The sequence below is a fragment of the Hippocampus bargibanti genome, linkage group LG11 (assembly GCF_051943395.1).
Source record: "Hippocampus bargibanti isolate YZ-2025 linkage group LG11, ASM5194339v1, whole genome shotgun sequence".
Classification (NCBI taxonomy): domain Eukaryota; kingdom Metazoa; phylum Chordata; class Actinopteri; order Syngnathiformes; family Syngnathidae; genus Hippocampus; species Hippocampus bargibanti.
The window spans coordinates 5,177,417-5,193,969 of NC_142744.1; the positions used below are offsets into that span (position 1 = coordinate 5,177,417).

Genomic DNA, 16,553 nt, shown 5'->3' on the forward strand with positions numbered 1-16,553 from the left:
GAGCGAGCGCGCTTGGATACGGTGCAGAATACACACACGTACAGTATACACACACACACGCGCGCACACATACACGAAACCCACACTGGAAGCCGAGAAAAAAAACGTCACAGACATGGATGACCCACTCACAAAATGGCTCCACTTTACGCGGTAGCATCAACAGCAGCACTCCCGACGGTAAGTGTTCCCAAATGGGCGTTTAGTCGTCGTTGGGTCGATCGATTGAATATTTTCCTATTTTAACGGCAACCGCTGAAAATGTAAGACAAGAAGGCGTCGCGATGTTCGCTGCTTCGGGACTGTCGCTCGGAGGGCGAATAGAACGGATGCAAGGCCAAAGGGAGGGAGGACATTGTGGAGGAATTGGGAACGTTTAAGACGTCAATTTCACTTGTTACGTACTACGTTTTTTTAGTGTTTACTTATCGATCAAGGCTGTCGTTGATTTTACATGTGGATTGCTTGGAAAAAATGTACAAAAAAACAACAGCCTTGGTTAAAAATATTTTTGACGTGGACGTTTACACTGGCTGTCATCGCGTGTGTGTCCGTATATATTGTGTATCCATATTGTATATATAGTATATATCGTGTATCCATATAGTATAGCGTGTATACATATTGTGTTTATATAGTATATAACGTGTATACATGTTGTGTATATATAGTATATATTGCGTATATACATATATACTATATATACACACAATATACTGTATACTATACACAATATACTGTATACTATATATATAGCATGTATTGTTTATATCTAGTATACATATATATATATATATATATATATATATATATATATATATATATATATATATATATATATATATATATATATTGTGTATATATTGCGTATATATAGTATATATTGTGTATGGATATATTGTGTGTATATATAGTGTATAAATATATTGTTTCTATATAGTATATATTGTGTATACATAGTATATATTGTGTGTATATATATGTCTTTAATGAATAACTGTGGGAAAATGATGCTAAAGGCTTGGTCAATCCACACAAGTCTAAACGAGTTTAAAGTAAGTAAAAGGTATACGTGTAATTAATATGAAAATTAAATATTTTTTTAATAAAGAGAAACGAAAGCAGCATTCGTTTTTGTTTTGTGTCACGAAAAAATGCGACTTTGGAGACTATATATATATATATATATATATATATATATATATATATATATATATATATATATATATATATATATATATATATATATATATATATATATATATTGTGTGTCTTTTGAGATAATTTGGATTATTATTTTTCAAAATAAGATCGTTTCACTGTTGTTGCTAAATTAAATGTGAGCAAAAATCTTATTGACGGTTGAAACAAAAATCTCTCGTATATTCACATTTTGTCCGAAGAAATATGTATTTTTTTTTGTACATTACAATTTTTTCCATTTTTGTCACACACGAAAAGTATACTCGAAACGTATCCTTCAGATAATTAGCGTGACTCCAGACCCCCCGCCCCCCCCAAAAAAAACCTGAAACACTATGTGTACAATTAGGCTTGTTTTTTATTCACTATATTATAGCGATCAAGGTATCGTTCACGTTTCCTCTTTCAAACGTGTTTTTATTTGTCTTTCGCGTAGGGTTGCACGGACTGTATACACCCCAAATATTTATAAAGGAGGGCGAGTTCTGGTATAAATGTTAACCCGGATTGAGTGAACAAATACCCCCAAAACAAAAACAAAAAATGATGGAAAAAAAGCAGCCGGACCTTTGTCGTGGGAATCCAGACGCAGAGTCCGGTCTTGGAAAGCCCGAGGACTCCATCAGCATCAGATGCGACGAAGAGGAGGAGGAGGAGGAGGGGAAGATGAGAAGGAGAAGGAGGAGGAAGAACGAGGAGGAGGAGGAGAAGGAGGGGGAAGAAAAAAAGGGGGGAGGGTTCTCCAACAGGCTCCAAGAGATTGATGACGTTCCCGTGCAGAACTCGACGAACGGGACCGTCATCGTCATTAACGGCGTTGCCAAGGAAACCGCCTCTCGCGACGCCCTTGACCTGAAAAGGGAAGTGCCGGTGATCGAGCTCTCCAGGAGGGATGCTATAAAGGCGCTGGAGAGAAGGGCGGAGAGCCATTTGGTGCCCATCACGGAGCTCCGCAGACCTCCTCTTCCTCACACTCTTCCTCACACTCTTCCTCCTCCTGCTCCACTGCCGCACACCCAACGAGACGACGCTCGAATGGTCCAGCTGAGTCCCAACGCGTTCCCTGTCCCGGCCCGGGCCATGCTCTACAACCTGGCGCAACCTCTCGCCGCCATCAACAGGTACACACCGCTCAATTTTGGTGGAGTATTTGGTGCATGAATTTCATGAAAATATATGAGGGAAATAACATCAATGTCAATTTGCATCCTGGGGGTTGGAATTTAGATGCGAGTTGCGGATCGATTATACAATGACGAGGTATATGATCAGCATGTGATAGGATGAAAAAAGGAAGCAACAATGACGTGTGTCATATATATATATATATATATATATATATATATATATATATATATATATATATATATATATATATATATATATATATATATATATATATATATATATATATATATATATATATATGACACTATCATGGTTAAGCTAGCATTTTAAGCTAAATAGCTAAATTGATGACATACTGTAATCGGAAGGGTCACCACAGCTTTTATTTTGATGATACTGTGGGGGGGGAAAAATTGGAAGTTTAAATTATTAAATGAACATTTGTAATTTTAACATGCATCTCCTGTATGTGTGGTCCTATATATATTAGGTCGGAGAATAATAATTGGATTGGATTTGCCTTTATTAGTCTCGCAGTGGAGAAATTAATAATAATAATAATAATAATAATAATAATAATAATAATAATAATTAGCACCATTATTTTGTAATAATAATAATAATAATAATATAGTAATAGTTATTATGATTATGATTATTATGATGATTATATTATGATTATATTATTATGATTATTGTGATTATGATTATATTATGATAATTGTGATTATGATTATGATTATTATTGATGCTGATGATGATGATTATTATTACAGAAACATTTTAACGTTTTTGGAGAATTAATGGGGATTTTCCTTATTTTGATGACGATTAAAAGATTGATGCCTACTGATGCTCAAGCTAAATGAAATTTATTATTATTATTATTATTATTATTATTATTATTATTATTATCATCATTATTATCATCATTATTATTATTATTATTTTCCTGCATGTTATATTTGAACATATAATGGTGTCATGATGCTAAAAGCCAGATGACCAGCATGAACATGCAATTCCCTACACTTATTTTGATGATGAATATCATTGTAAAATGGAGCGACAATAAAGCATATCTTATGCCGTACGCTTCCGCCATGTGGAGTGATGCATATTGTAACGTGCCGCTCTTGTCTTTTTATGATTTTCTATGGCCGTGCAGTCTTGGAGGGGATTCAGAGCAGTACAGCATGTACCCCAGCAACAGGGTAAAACGCCGCCCGGCGCCTTATGAGGTTGAACTCGACGAGGGTAGGCGTATTTTAGATCTTTATAAGTATGGTAAGACGCACTTTTGCTGTGTCCTCCCACCTGACGGTTATTTACAACACTCCATTTTCCTCATTCCCTCTTCATCGCCATTCGTCGCCCATTCGCTGAAATTGATGGACTAATAAAATACAATAAAAATCAACGGCAAAGCTATCATTAATAATGTCATATTAAAAGTGATGAGGTTTTCTGGTGCATGTGAAGCATTTTGTCCACCGCTCCGAGTGACACATCCAAGGTTGGAGGATGGGAGAATTGGGGGCGGGCCTAGGGGGGGGGGTTATAAGGGATGCTTTTGCTGCTTCCACCTCCATGCCAAAGCATTTACTGCAGAGTGGGCTGAGGGATTAAGATAGACTGGGTGTGTTCCAAGGACGACAAAAGCCTGGAAGACACCACGGATGGGGGTGTGAGGATGCGACTGCATGCATTTGTATCTTTTATATACGTAGTATAAATCAATACTGCAATAAATACTACTTCAATTGTACAGCCAAATTGAATCGATGCTATTTCGCGACGTTGGAGGGTGAGTTCATTTTCAGTGGTAACTCGCCATGAGAATCGGAGTCATTTGGACGATATTTTTGCTTTGACTTGTGAGTGATAACACACAGCTATTTAGGCAGAGAGCGAACAATTCTTATTCCTGAAATAACAGCTCTCCTTTGACATTTAGTGTCACACTACACATAGTTGACTCATTCACTGACAGACGATTTACATAAATGTGTCCAATCCAGTGCCAGGGTTTTTGTCATTGTCACTCGAATTCCAGGACCCACAGAATATTGAGTTTTAGGACTATATAAACATTCGATAAAGCTTAAGAAACCCGAGACTCTCTTTTTTCATCAGAAAAAATAGTTAATTCCTAAATTATATGGGTCTGCAGTTATATGAGCTTGAAATGAGGGCGGGTGTCCAAAATACAAAGCAATTCATACATATTGGTTTACATAGCGCTTTGTTACAGCTTCAGCTGTCGTTAAAGTGCTAAAAAAAACAAAATATTGCCAGAGGCCATGGCCAGCGCTTTATCGGCACACAAACAAGGGGAAAAAAACAAAACCTGAATAAATTTGGGAATGGCGCTCTATCATATTTTTACTTCCCGAATAAATTCGTGAATGGCAGTGAATGCGTTCAAATAGAATGCTAAACATTGCAAACCGCTGCAAATGCACAAACAGCTTTAGCGGCCCATTTCGCAGGGGATATTTGAACACAAACAGTGAGGCAACACACATAGACAGACAAGACAATGTAACTTTACCCAAAGACAGAGTCGTTATCCTCCGCAAAGAATTACTAACGGTCATGCCATGTTGTTATTGGATATGAATCGCCACAGACTATTTTCATCCTATTACGAGCCTTATTCCCCCCTCGTGGAAGGGAAAAAACATTGCAAGAGGTCTGTCCAGCGCTTTATCAGCGTCCCAGTAAGAAAAACCAAAACCTTAACAAATTCGAGAATGGAGAATTTATTTGGGAATTGAGACGCGTGACGTGGAGCGCCATTCCCGAATTTGTAAGTTTTTTTCCCGTTTTTTTTTTTTTGCTGGGGTGCCGATAAAGAGCTGGTCAGACGTCTGGATATGTTTTTTTTCCCTTCCACAAAGAGGCAAAATTTGCCTTTTGTCCATGTCCGCGCTTTGTTACAGATTCAGACGTTGTTAAAGCACTATAAAAATCAATATGTATTATATTGTATTTTGTACAGCCACCCCCAGTTCAAGCTCAGCTAACTCCAGACCCATATAACTTGGGAATTAACTCTTTTTTTCTGATAAAAGAGAGTCTAAGGTTTATAACGCTGCCTTTAATGTTTATGTAGTCCTAAAATTCAATATTCTGTGAGTCCTGCAATTTGAGTGACAATGACAATAACCCTGGTACTGGAGGGGACACATTTTGCACATCGTCTGGCAGTGAATGAGTTACTTAAACATTGATTTGGATACAACATAAAGAGATAATCGACTCTATAAAAATCATTTGGATTCTTTTGTTGCAATATTTCAATTTCTTGATGTAAATTTGGCATTGTAAATTCCTGGCAAGATTAATTAAAAAAATCCACTCTGTGTTACTTAACTCGAAATGGGACACTTAAAGGACAACCGACAGATTTTTTTTGTTTCCTAACTGACATCAGAAAAACGTTTTATAGCATCTAAAATACCCAAAACACGCAGGCTGATATTTTTAGTCAAATGAAAAAAAAACAATAAAAATGAGTTAAAGTGTCCCAACACTGCTTCAAAATGACCCTGAAAATGGTGAGTTTCAGAAGGTCCCGCCCCCTTGTTCGTGACGTCACGCCAGGACGTCTTGCCGTGCTCTACAATTAAAACAATGGCTTCAGATTCGGAGAAGATGCTTTCTTGTCACTCATCCAGTTATGAATATGATTCAAATAGAATAAAATGAAGAGGAAAGCATAAATGTTTGCAATCCATTAAAGAAGTAATTCCGTGTCATTTTGAGGCGCCCTGGACTGCAATGTAGCGCCCCGGAAAATGCACAAGATGGCGCCCAAGCGCCCTTGGAAATGGGCTGATTTGTCTGCTGGGAATTTGTGTCAGCTAGTATCAAATAGTAGTCTTGGTACAACACAACGATTCACCATTGCGTTAATGTTTTCTAATTTCGCCATCAACACGGGTCAACACGATGTTTTCAGACCAAACAAAGTACCCAAAATGCATTGTGTGTCGCTTTCTCGGTCAGGGGCGTTCCATACGTGACGTCACGGTGGGTATCGTCACCAACTCAAAAACCTGAATATTCAGAGCGAGTCTTAAAACGTAAAATATAACTATATGCGGTGGAATCTTTGTAAAATACGCTCAGTAGAAGTCATTTGAAGCCATTTTACAAATGATGGACACAACTTGTCCGGAGACGTCGGTTGTCCTTAAATTGAACAAATCTGATAATTTAAATGTTAAATAATTGATCAAGCAAAAGCTTGTTGACGGATTCAGAAATCACAGTTCCACCGTCAACCAGGGAATTTTGAAGTTTTGTATTGATTTTAACATGCTTTTCATTTTATACCACTGTGTAAGTTGACTCACCTCTGACCTTTCGCCTCCTAGCCGGCCAGCCAAAGATCGTCCGGCGTATCTTCACCAACAGCCGCGAGCGTTGGCGGCAGCAGAACGTGAACGGCGCCTTTGCAGAGCTCCGTAAACTCATCCCCACTCACCCTCCGGATAAAAAGCTGAGCAAGAACGAAATCCTGCGTCTGGCCATGAAGTACATCAGCTTCCTTTCCAACCTCCTGGAGGACCAGGACGGAGGCCGTACCGTTGGGGCCACAACTGAAGATGACACCGGGATCCTGGTTGGGGCCCACGAAGGCGTCCCCCAGGGAGGACCGCGTCAGGACACGGTGGTCAACTTGGCCAGGGACAACCTCCTGGAGACGATGTCGCCTGGCTCCAGTTGCGGAAGCTTGCCCGACGGAGACGCCGAGGGCAGCCCGGAGAGTTTCGCGGAGGATCAGGACTCGCCTCCCGCTCCGAGGACTATGGCGGCTTCACGCGGACCGGCGCTTCATCTTAGACGTAATGGCCGCCCGCTGGACGGCTCCGGACGACGATGATTCTAAAAGTTGGAAAGAGTTGAAAAGACAAAGACGGGAGATTTGAATGCAGCTTATTGGAGATGGAAGGATGAAGCTTTGCGTTGTGAGACAACATGGACCTGACTACCTACCTTCCCGTCTTCATATTTGAAAGCATGTATAGTGATACCTCTGTTTACGAACCCCTTGGTTTACGAACTTTTCGGCTTACGAACTTTTCGGTTTACGAACGTTAAATTTATGAAAATTTTACCTTGGCATACAAACTATTTTTCAGGATACACACGGAGCTTCCACAATGAGTGATGTGTCGTTCGCGAACGAGCCCGTTCTAACAAGAAAATGGTGGCCGACTGTTTTGTCCTCTATGCCCCGCCCCCAGTCTTCGGTTAAAGCCACGTGATTGGCCAAGAATGCAGCAGTGAGGGGGGGGGGTACAGGCAGAGAGAGAGTGAGGCCGTTCTCCCAAAAACAAAATGGCGTCTTCGGTTAAAGCCACGTGATTGGTCAAGAACGCAGCAGTGGGGGGGGGGGGGGATTAAACATTAAAGAGACAGGCAGACGACAGAGAGTGAGAAAACACACACGCGAAAGGGAGACGACAGGGCTTGAAACAAAAAAACAAAAGTGAAATAAAAAACTAGAGTGAAATGGTGAGAAAATGAATAGAAAACAGTGAACTTTGGACTCGTTTCAAATTTGATAGTTCAACAGCAGAGTCTAGACTGGAAGGTTAAAATATCCCACCAATCTTCTTCTTTTCCTTTCGGCTTTTCCCTTCAAGGGGTCACCACAGCAAATCAGTATCCTCCATCTTGAGAGGTTTGATCCGCATGTTTGTTTTGGCCAAGCTTTTACGTCGGATGCCCTTCCTGACACAACCCTCTGTATTTATCCGGGCTTGGGACCGGCACGAGAACACATATGTCCCTTTGTGGCTACAGAACAAGCATCAGAAATACAGAAATATCCCATCAATCAGGCTCCACAAATAACCCGCACATGCCATCTGTACACTTCATACAAAAAGCTATCAACCCAGCTAAACAGAACACAATTGATGTGGAACAAGATAAAATTATGGCAGAGAAAGCACCACCTACAAGGGATCATTCCTCAAGATGGTGAAAGAAGAAGGCTACGTTCCTCATCAAGTGTTTAATGCTGATGAAACCGGCCACTCCATTCCATCAAGCCATCAATGACCATCACAAAGGTAAATAAAACGACTGTATTATACAGTACAGTTTATTTCTTTAATTATAATACCATAGCACATTTATTATACATAAAATAAGGTATATTTTAAGGCTGACAAAATTAGAAAGTAGAAAATTGTTTTATGGGGAACTGGGAACGGATTATTTGTCATTTTAATGGTTTCCTATGGGAAAATATTTTTTGGGATACACACTTTTCACCTTAAACACTCTGTCTGGGAACCAATTAAGTTCGTAAGCCAAGGTATCACTGTAAACTAAAAAAAAAAAGCCTTGGTTGGCGTAGATGCTGGAATTTGGTCAACCAACTTGTAAAACTCTGCATGTTTTTGATCCAGTCGCATGCGGATGAATTATTTCTTAGTTTTGAAGGTATGGGAGAGGTTCTGTAGTGACGGAGAAACCTCTAAAAATCTGAAATCCCCTGTGTGGTTAAAAAAATCTATTAACTCATTCACTGCCATTCCAGAATATATCAGCACAGTTTTTAACATTTTACTCAAAAATAATCCATATGGTAAGGGAACCAGAATATTTTTACAAAGGATAATATCATTTTTTTCCTCAATATTAAACATTACCCAAGGTGTGTTTTTAAATATGATGTGGATTATTCGGATTATTCGAGTTATTCGATTTATTGATTATTCGGTTTATTGGATGATTCGGATTATTCAAAAATATGATGTGAATTATTCGGGAATTGAAAATATGATATGGAGCGCCATTTTACCGAATTTGTTCGTGTTTTTGGTTTTTCTTGTTTACGTGCTGATAAAGCGATGGTCAGACCTCTGGCAATGTTTTTTTGCCTTCCACGAGGGGGCAGCATTTGCCTTTTATCCACGTTAGCGCTTTGTTCCAGTTTCAGCTGTTGTTCAAGCGCTATATAAATCTGACCAGCACTTTATCGACACCCCCCCGCAAAAACAAACAAAACAAAAAAAAAACAAAACCTGAACAAATTCGGGAATGACGCTCAACGTTATACTTTGCGAACTTAGCGAAACAGTTAATAATTCACAAATTTATTCAGCTATTGAAAATATGACATAGAGCGCCATTCCCGAATTTGTTCAAGTTTTGTTTTTTCATGCTTGGGTGCCGATAAAGCGCTGGCCATGGCCTCTGGCAATGTATTTTTTACACAAGGGAGCAGCATTTCCTTTTTTTCTACGTTAGAGCTTTGTTCCAGCTTCAGCTGTTGATAAGGCGCTATATAAAACAATACATGTATGTATGTATTGCACTGTATTTTGTAGAGCCGCCCTCATTTCAAGCTCAGATAACTCAAGATCCATATAATTTAGGAATTAACTATTTTTCTCTTGATAAAACAAGAGTCCATGTTAGCGCTTTGTTCCAGCTTCACTTGTTGTTAAAGCGCTATATAAATCAATAGTTATGTTTTGTATTTTGAGCAACCGCCCCCATTTCAACCTCAAATAACTCCTGACCCATATAACTTAGGAATTAACTATTTTTTTTCTGAAAGAAGAACATCTAAGGTTTCTTACACTGTATTAAATTTTTATGTAGTCCTAAAACTCAATATTCAGTGGGTCTTGCAATTTGAGTGAAAATGACAATAACCCTGGCACTCGAGTGGACATATTTTTACACATCGTTTGGCAGTGAATGAGTTAAAAACAAACAAATACAAAAAAAAAAACTTTTTTTTTTAATATTTTTTTTTTACCAGTGTCAAAAAAGCAGTGCAATTGACAATTATAATTCAATCTTCAGTAGTTCCAGTTCGATTTTTTTTAAATAGAAGAATTCATGGGAGCACTTCCACCAATTTTCTCGTGAAAACAAATCTTAGTACGTATATATAAGAAGAAAAATAAAGTCCTCAATTCTTCTCGTAGTCAAGCAATGGTATCTTGTAAATAGTTTTAAATTCATACCTGTTGTGTACTGTTTGTTCACAAGTTTAGCTGAAAAGATATGTAAAGCAAAAGGGGGTTTCCGGGAGTCGTCAAATATGAAATGTTGGTACCATTTAATCTCGAAAAAAAAAAAACGGTAATGGACTGAAAACGAAATGACACCATTTTTTGCAGAAGAGGTACAAGAGCACGATGATTTTCAAGGTGTACAAAATGTCATTTAGACTTGAATGTCTGTTTTTTCTTTAACTGTAATGCGTATGTAGTTTTAGAAAGGTACAAAGACAAGCGCCCTATTACGACGACATGCACGAGCGTTAAAGGACAACCGACGTCTCTGGACAAGTTGTGTCCATAATTTGTAAAATGGCTTCAAATGACTTCTACTGAGCATATTTTACAAAGATTCCACCGCATATAGCTCTATTTTACGTTTTAAGACTCGTGCTGAATATTCCGGAAGTCTTGTTTTTGAGTTGGTGACGAGTCCGTACGTGACATCACTGAAGGAACGCCCCTGACTGAAAAAAAAAGACACATTGTAGCAGTCCTTCCATCACGTCAATGTTTTTCGCTGTACTTGTTTGGTCTGAAAACCTCGTGTTGCACCAAAAAGCCGCCAGAAGAGGGCGACCAAGCTCCATGGAAGGAATTTATCAGCCTGTGGAAACGGGCTGATTAATTCCTCACAGGAGCTTGGACGCCATTTTCTGCCTCTTTTTTGGTGATCCATTTCCCCCCAATGTTGCCCCAAAATGGCACGGAATAAATTCTTTAATCGATTGCAAACATGTATGCTTTCCTCTTCAGAACTATTTGAATCATATTCATAACTGGATGTGTAACAAGAAAGCATATTCTCCGAATCTGAAGCCATTGTTTTGATTCTCCAAGACGTCTTGGCGTGACATCACCAACTGGGGGCGGGACTTTCTGAGAATTCCCAGATTTTGGACACTTTAAGTCATTTTTATTGGTGTTTTGCATTTGAATAAAAATATCATACTGCGTGTTTTGGGTATTTTAAATGCTATAAAACGTTTTTCTGCTGTCAGTTAGGAAACAAAAAAGTGATGTCGGTTGTCTTTTAACATTGTGACAGCACCAGCAGTTTTCTGGCAAAAACAGTCCTGACATATTTGCTCAAAGGTGTATTTTTCGTTCTTTTTTTTTTGTTTTTTTCGCAGAACTGAGTAACCGATTTTGGTACCTTTTGGTCACGATGGTATTTTATGAAATGCGGTAAAGGGTTGATGTTACAATTTGTTTATGACATATTTGTTGTATGTTAGATGTATCTATGAATATAGCCAATGTTAAATCCATTGAATTTTACAAAGAAAAATTCCCAATAAAAAATGCAGACCAAAAAAAGGGTAATAAAGCATCAATATAATGGGAGTCCAAAATGGTGCCCGAGTAGGCAGCTCTGGGGCGATTGTGCTTTTTTTGCGCCTGTAACGGGAAGCATTTTCACAGCTTCATGGCTTAAGAAGCCCGCGATGAGACGAAAGAAGCGTCAGCGCAGAGCGCCGATGTGTATATGGAACTGTCGCAGTTTGGAATTGAAGCGGATTTACTGTATGTGGGACAGGAGATGTGAAACTGTCTGTTTTTGTAGAAAGGATGCGAGTGCTTTGTGTTTGCTTTCAACATTTAGGTTGTAGCAGATGTGCACATTTCACCATGACGTTCCTGATCCACTGGTGAAAAGGATGTTTTGATCCTCTCCTCTTTCAGCAAAAACTGCTTCATTTATTTATGTTTTTTTTCCTAACTTTGTTACTTCCGGGTTGAGTGAACGCTGGCGCGCGTGGCTGCCGCTGCTCACACGCAGAAAAAAATATCCTGTGACTGTAAAGTGTCAGAGTTTTGAAAGGCGCTTATAAATGAAATGTATTAATTATTATTATTATTATTATTAATATTTTTTTCATGCAACAAAGTGGCTGCAGAAAGTGCTTAAAATTCAATGACTGTCTGTCTTTGTATTGTCATATGATTTATTATTTAGTTTCTTTTGTTCTTTTGAATTCAAGATGGCGCCACGAGAACGGCTGCCTTTCCAGCAGCTCCTGTATTTTGTTTTTCTACTTCTTCCTTTTCTTTCCGCTTCCTTCCATAACTTTGCTACTGTGAGATTTACAGAATAATCAAGGCTAATTTAATTTAATTTAATTTAATTTAATTTAATTTAATTTAATTTAATTTTTGTGAAAGATCCACCATGAATGCCATTGGAACTGGACAACTCTTTACAAGCGCGATTGGAATAAACGCATAGCGTTGTTCATTGAGTTTTACAAAAAAAAAAAAATAAGGCTAAATTTTCACAGAATAAAACCATTTTCCACACTAAAAGCCTTCATCACGGAAAGTGACGATCTCATTATATTATGCACGTGCACGCCCCTGACCGACTTCTTTAATTGATTGCAAACATTTATTTATGCTTTCCTCTTCAGAACTATTTGAATCATATTTGTTATACTATTTGAATAATATTCAAATATATCACTATTTTTTTTTTATCAGAAAAAAATAGTTATTTCCTAAATTATATGGGTCTGGAGTTATATGAGCATAAAATGAGGGTGTCTGTCCAAAATACAATGCAATAAATAACAAGACGAAGAAGGGGGCGGGACTTTTTGAATCTCCCCAGTTTCAAGCTCATTTTGTGGCAGTTTTGGGACACTTTAAGTCATTTTTATTGGTGTTTTGCATTTGACTAAAAATATCAGCCTGCGTGTTTTTGGTATTTTAGATGCTATAAAACGTTTTTCTGATGTCAGTTAGGAAACAAAAAAATGGTGTCGGTTGTCCTTTAAAGTTATGGCCGGTCTGTGTGGTCCCCTGAGCGACCCTTGCAGGCTCAAAGTGGCCATTCCACTTTTTTTTTTAATCTGCAAAACTCGTCATACATCTCCCTCAGAAAAGGCTGGAATCCTCACTTCCTCCCGGCAAGTGACAACTTCCTGTCAGAGGTCATCGTGGCTCAGTGACCTGCAGGATATCCTGCCATTGTTAAAGAGCTTTCGACAGCCTCCCTCCCCTACGCTTGGATCGTAAATACTGCACGCTGTTGTGGTGGGCCTGCAATGCGCCAATAGAGCTAAAGTGCAGTGCATACGTACTGATAATTACAACAAATAAAGTCTGATGAAGGTATCGGATGAGAGTGCGGTTTACATTTTTTTCCCCCCCGGTTCAGCTCAGACGACGGACATGGCTAAAGTTTGTAAATGTTGAATGTTAGAAACAAGAGGAAATGAGACAAAAATTGCATTCATGGTGTAGTTTAATCAGCTATTTTATTATTTATAATTTTACTTATGGTTTTATTGCTCGGGTGTTTATTGTTCTTTTAATTGTAAAGTGTCCTTGAGTGTTCAGAAATGTGCTTGTAAATTAAATGTATTATTATTATTATTATTATTATTATTATTATTATTATTATTATTATTATTATTATTATTATTACCATCGTTATTATCATTACCATTATCATTACTATAATCATTACTATAATCATTACTAATATCATTACCAATATCATTACTAATATTACTATTATCATTACTATTATCATTACTATTATCATTACTATCATCATTATCATTATTACGATTATTATTATGATTATTATTATTTCATAACAGCTGAAGCTGGAACAAAGCACTAAAATGGAAAAAAAGGGAAATTACGCCCCTTGTGGAAGCGAGAAAACATTGCCAGAGGCCATGCCCAGCGCTTTATCGGCACCCAAGCATGAAAAAAAATCAAAACCCCATCAAATTCAGGAATGGCGCTCCACGTCACGCTTTTCAATTCCCCCAAAAAATTCTCCATTCCCGAGTTTTTTCAGCTTTTGTTTTTTCTTGCTGGGGTGCCGATTAAGTGCTGGACAGACCTCTGACAATGTTTTTTTTAATACATTCGTGAATGGCAGTGAATGAGTTCATTTGTTATGCACACTGTATGTAAATTGTGGAGTAGATTAAACATTCTAATGGCTTCCTCAAATACACTATCAGAAGCACTTTTTTCTATCACATTATATTGCAAAAATCAGCTAACATGTAGAAAAACTGATCGGAATAAGGACACAGGTGTCAAAGTGAAGGCCCGCGGGCCAAATCCGGCCCGCCACATCATTTTTTTCGGCCCGCGAAAGCAAATCAAACTTGTTAAATTCCATGATGATTGCTAAAATCTGAGCCAAAATTTCATATTTTTGGATGTCAACCACAATAAAAGTCATTATTCTTGACTTCAGATTTGAAAACGAGTTATTCATTAATTTGCTGTGTGCTCTATATGTAATATTTGAAGGGATTTAAACATTTTAATGGGTTCCCCAAATTCATAACGGCCCTCGAGAGGAAACCATAACTACAATGTGGCCCGCGGCAAAAAATGACTTTGACACCCCTGCTGTAGGATGTTAATAGGGGTGGGGGGGGAGGGGTGCGAAAAAAACAACAACAATTACATCCGGAAAACGTGCAAGACGCACATGTGTTTGAAAAGTCGCAACCCGCTGCCCGCTCCGACTCGGCGGAGGGGGCCCTTTGGGTTAATCCCTCTACCTGCCTCACTGTTCCTGATGCTTTCGAAAAAAAGAGGGAGGGTGCATATGTATCCGAGTAGGAGTGTATTCTCCCCATAGATGTGTTTGTACGTGTGTGTGTGTGTGTGTGTGTGTGTGCCTGTTTATCAGCTCTGTGCAGATGGGTGGCTGAGTGGCTCTTGCAGCCAAATGATTCAGTATGCTAATTAGTTGTTATCTGCGGCGCTGCAGGAACAATATAGTGTCTTTCTCTCAGTAGGGAATCCAACCTGCTGGGAACAGATTACACTGCACGCACATTGCCAACAGTAGTTATTTATATATTTACGCCCAGTAGTCTAAAATACATAAACACGCACACATATATTTACAGATCGGCCTATAAACAAACAAGCAGGGTGCGTTTTTAACACACATACACACACACACACACACACGCAGACAGACAGACAGACACCACCACGCAAGACCACTAATATAAAATTAGGGGTAATTTAGTAGAAATGTGCAAAAAAAGTACCTGCATGTGGATTCTTCGTTAACATTATTATGCCATTAGTGTGTACTGAGTCCTTTCCAAAATTGTATTTGTTTTTTCATTTTAGACAACTACAGATCAGTTTTTGCTTGACTGATAGCATGAAGAATGTATCAAAAAAAATACATCACTCCAAAAAAATGTTAGAGTACTCTTATTATTATTATTATTATTATTATTATTATTATTATTATTATTATTTATTTTATTTTAATTATTTTTATTATTATTATTATTATGGTTGGAGTTTCGGGATTGAGAATAGATTGCGGACATGCTAAATGCACTTGTAAACTGCCTTTGTGGAGGGGGAATGTACTTTTTATTTATTCTCATATAACTGTGGATTGTGTGTACATCATATACAAGAAAATAGTACGTATATTATTTTTACACAACATTAAGTCATTCACCTCTATTCCCGAATTTATTCGGGCATTGAAAAGTGTTATATGGAGCGCCATTTTTGAATTTGTTAGGGTTTTTGGTTTTTCTTACAGGGGGGGGGGGCGATAAAGCGCTAGTCAGACCTCTGGCAATATTTTTCCTTTCCATGAGGGGGCAGCATTTTCCTTTTGCACAGCCACCCACACATTCAAGTGCAACACAGATAACTCTACAATTAAGTAAACTAGAAATAAGAAAAAAAGAGTTAATTCCTAAATTATATGGGTCTGGAGTTATAGGTGCTTGAAATGAGGATGACTGTACAAAATACAATGCATACATATTAATAATAATATTAATATTAATTTAAAAAAAATAATTTATAAGTGCCTTTCAAAATTCTACAGTCACATATTTTTTCTGCGGGTGAGCAGTGGCAGCCACACGCGCCAGCGTTCACTCAAACTGGAAGTAACATAAAAGCAACAACAATAATAATATCTATAATTACACTGATACTAATTTGATTTCAATAGACTTTTCAACACATTTCTCAAAAATATTATTTTCATTAAGACAGTGATACATTGAGCTTCATGTCTGACAATATCAATATCAATAAAATCACTATAGCCAGAGTTTGATATAAAAACTCAACATTACGTAAAAATAGGTACCTGCTGGGATTCGAACCCAGGTTTATACCGTGCTTTAACAACAGCTGAAGCTGGAACAA

The 16,553-nt window shown here is 38.0% G+C and overlaps 2 protein-coding genes and 1 long non-coding RNA gene across 5 annotated transcripts in view; 1 reads left to right on the plus strand and 2 right to left on the minus strand.

Moving 5' to 3' along the window:
- Positions 1 to 1,908, minus strand: part of rc3h1b (ring finger and CCCH-type domains 1b) — a 31,105-nt gene extending 29,197 nt beyond the window's left edge. Inside the window, exon 1 of the mRNA XM_089008854.1 lies at positions 1,771 to 1,908. The gene's annotated coding sequence lies outside the window, so the exon portion shown is untranslated. The remainder of the gene's footprint in view (positions 1 to 1,770) is intronic.
- tal1 (T-cell acute lymphocytic leukemia 1) lies at positions 1 to 7,295 on the plus strand. 3 transcript variants are annotated; one of them, XM_089008860.1, is made up of 4 exons: positions 1 to 180; positions 1,640 to 2,324; positions 3,500 to 3,618; positions 6,717 to 7,295. In XM_089008860.1, the coding sequence occupies exons 2-4, from the start codon at positions 1,747 to 1,749 to the stop codon at positions 7,223 to 7,225; spliced, it is 1,206 nt and encodes a 401-aa protein (XP_088864986.1). In that variant the 5' UTR covers positions 1 to 180; positions 1,640 to 1,746; the 3' UTR covers positions 7,226 to 7,295. The 3 variants fall into 3 exon arrangements, with proteins under 3 accessions (XP_088864986.1, XP_088864987.1, XP_088864988.1); XM_089008861.1 differs by having other exon boundaries at positions 4 to 180; positions 3,500 to 3,588; XM_089008862.1 differs by lacking the exon at positions 1 to 180 and having other exon boundaries at positions 1,870 to 2,324; positions 3,500 to 3,588.
- The window catches only part of LOC148891240 (uncharacterized), a 23,951-nt gene continuing 14,488 nt past the window's right edge, over positions 7,091 to 16,553 (minus strand). Inside the window, exon 6 of the long non-coding RNA XR_016116498.1 lies at positions 7,091 to 7,227. This is a non-coding gene — a long non-coding RNA (uncharacterized LOC148891240). The remainder of the gene's footprint in view (positions 7,228 to 16,553) is intronic.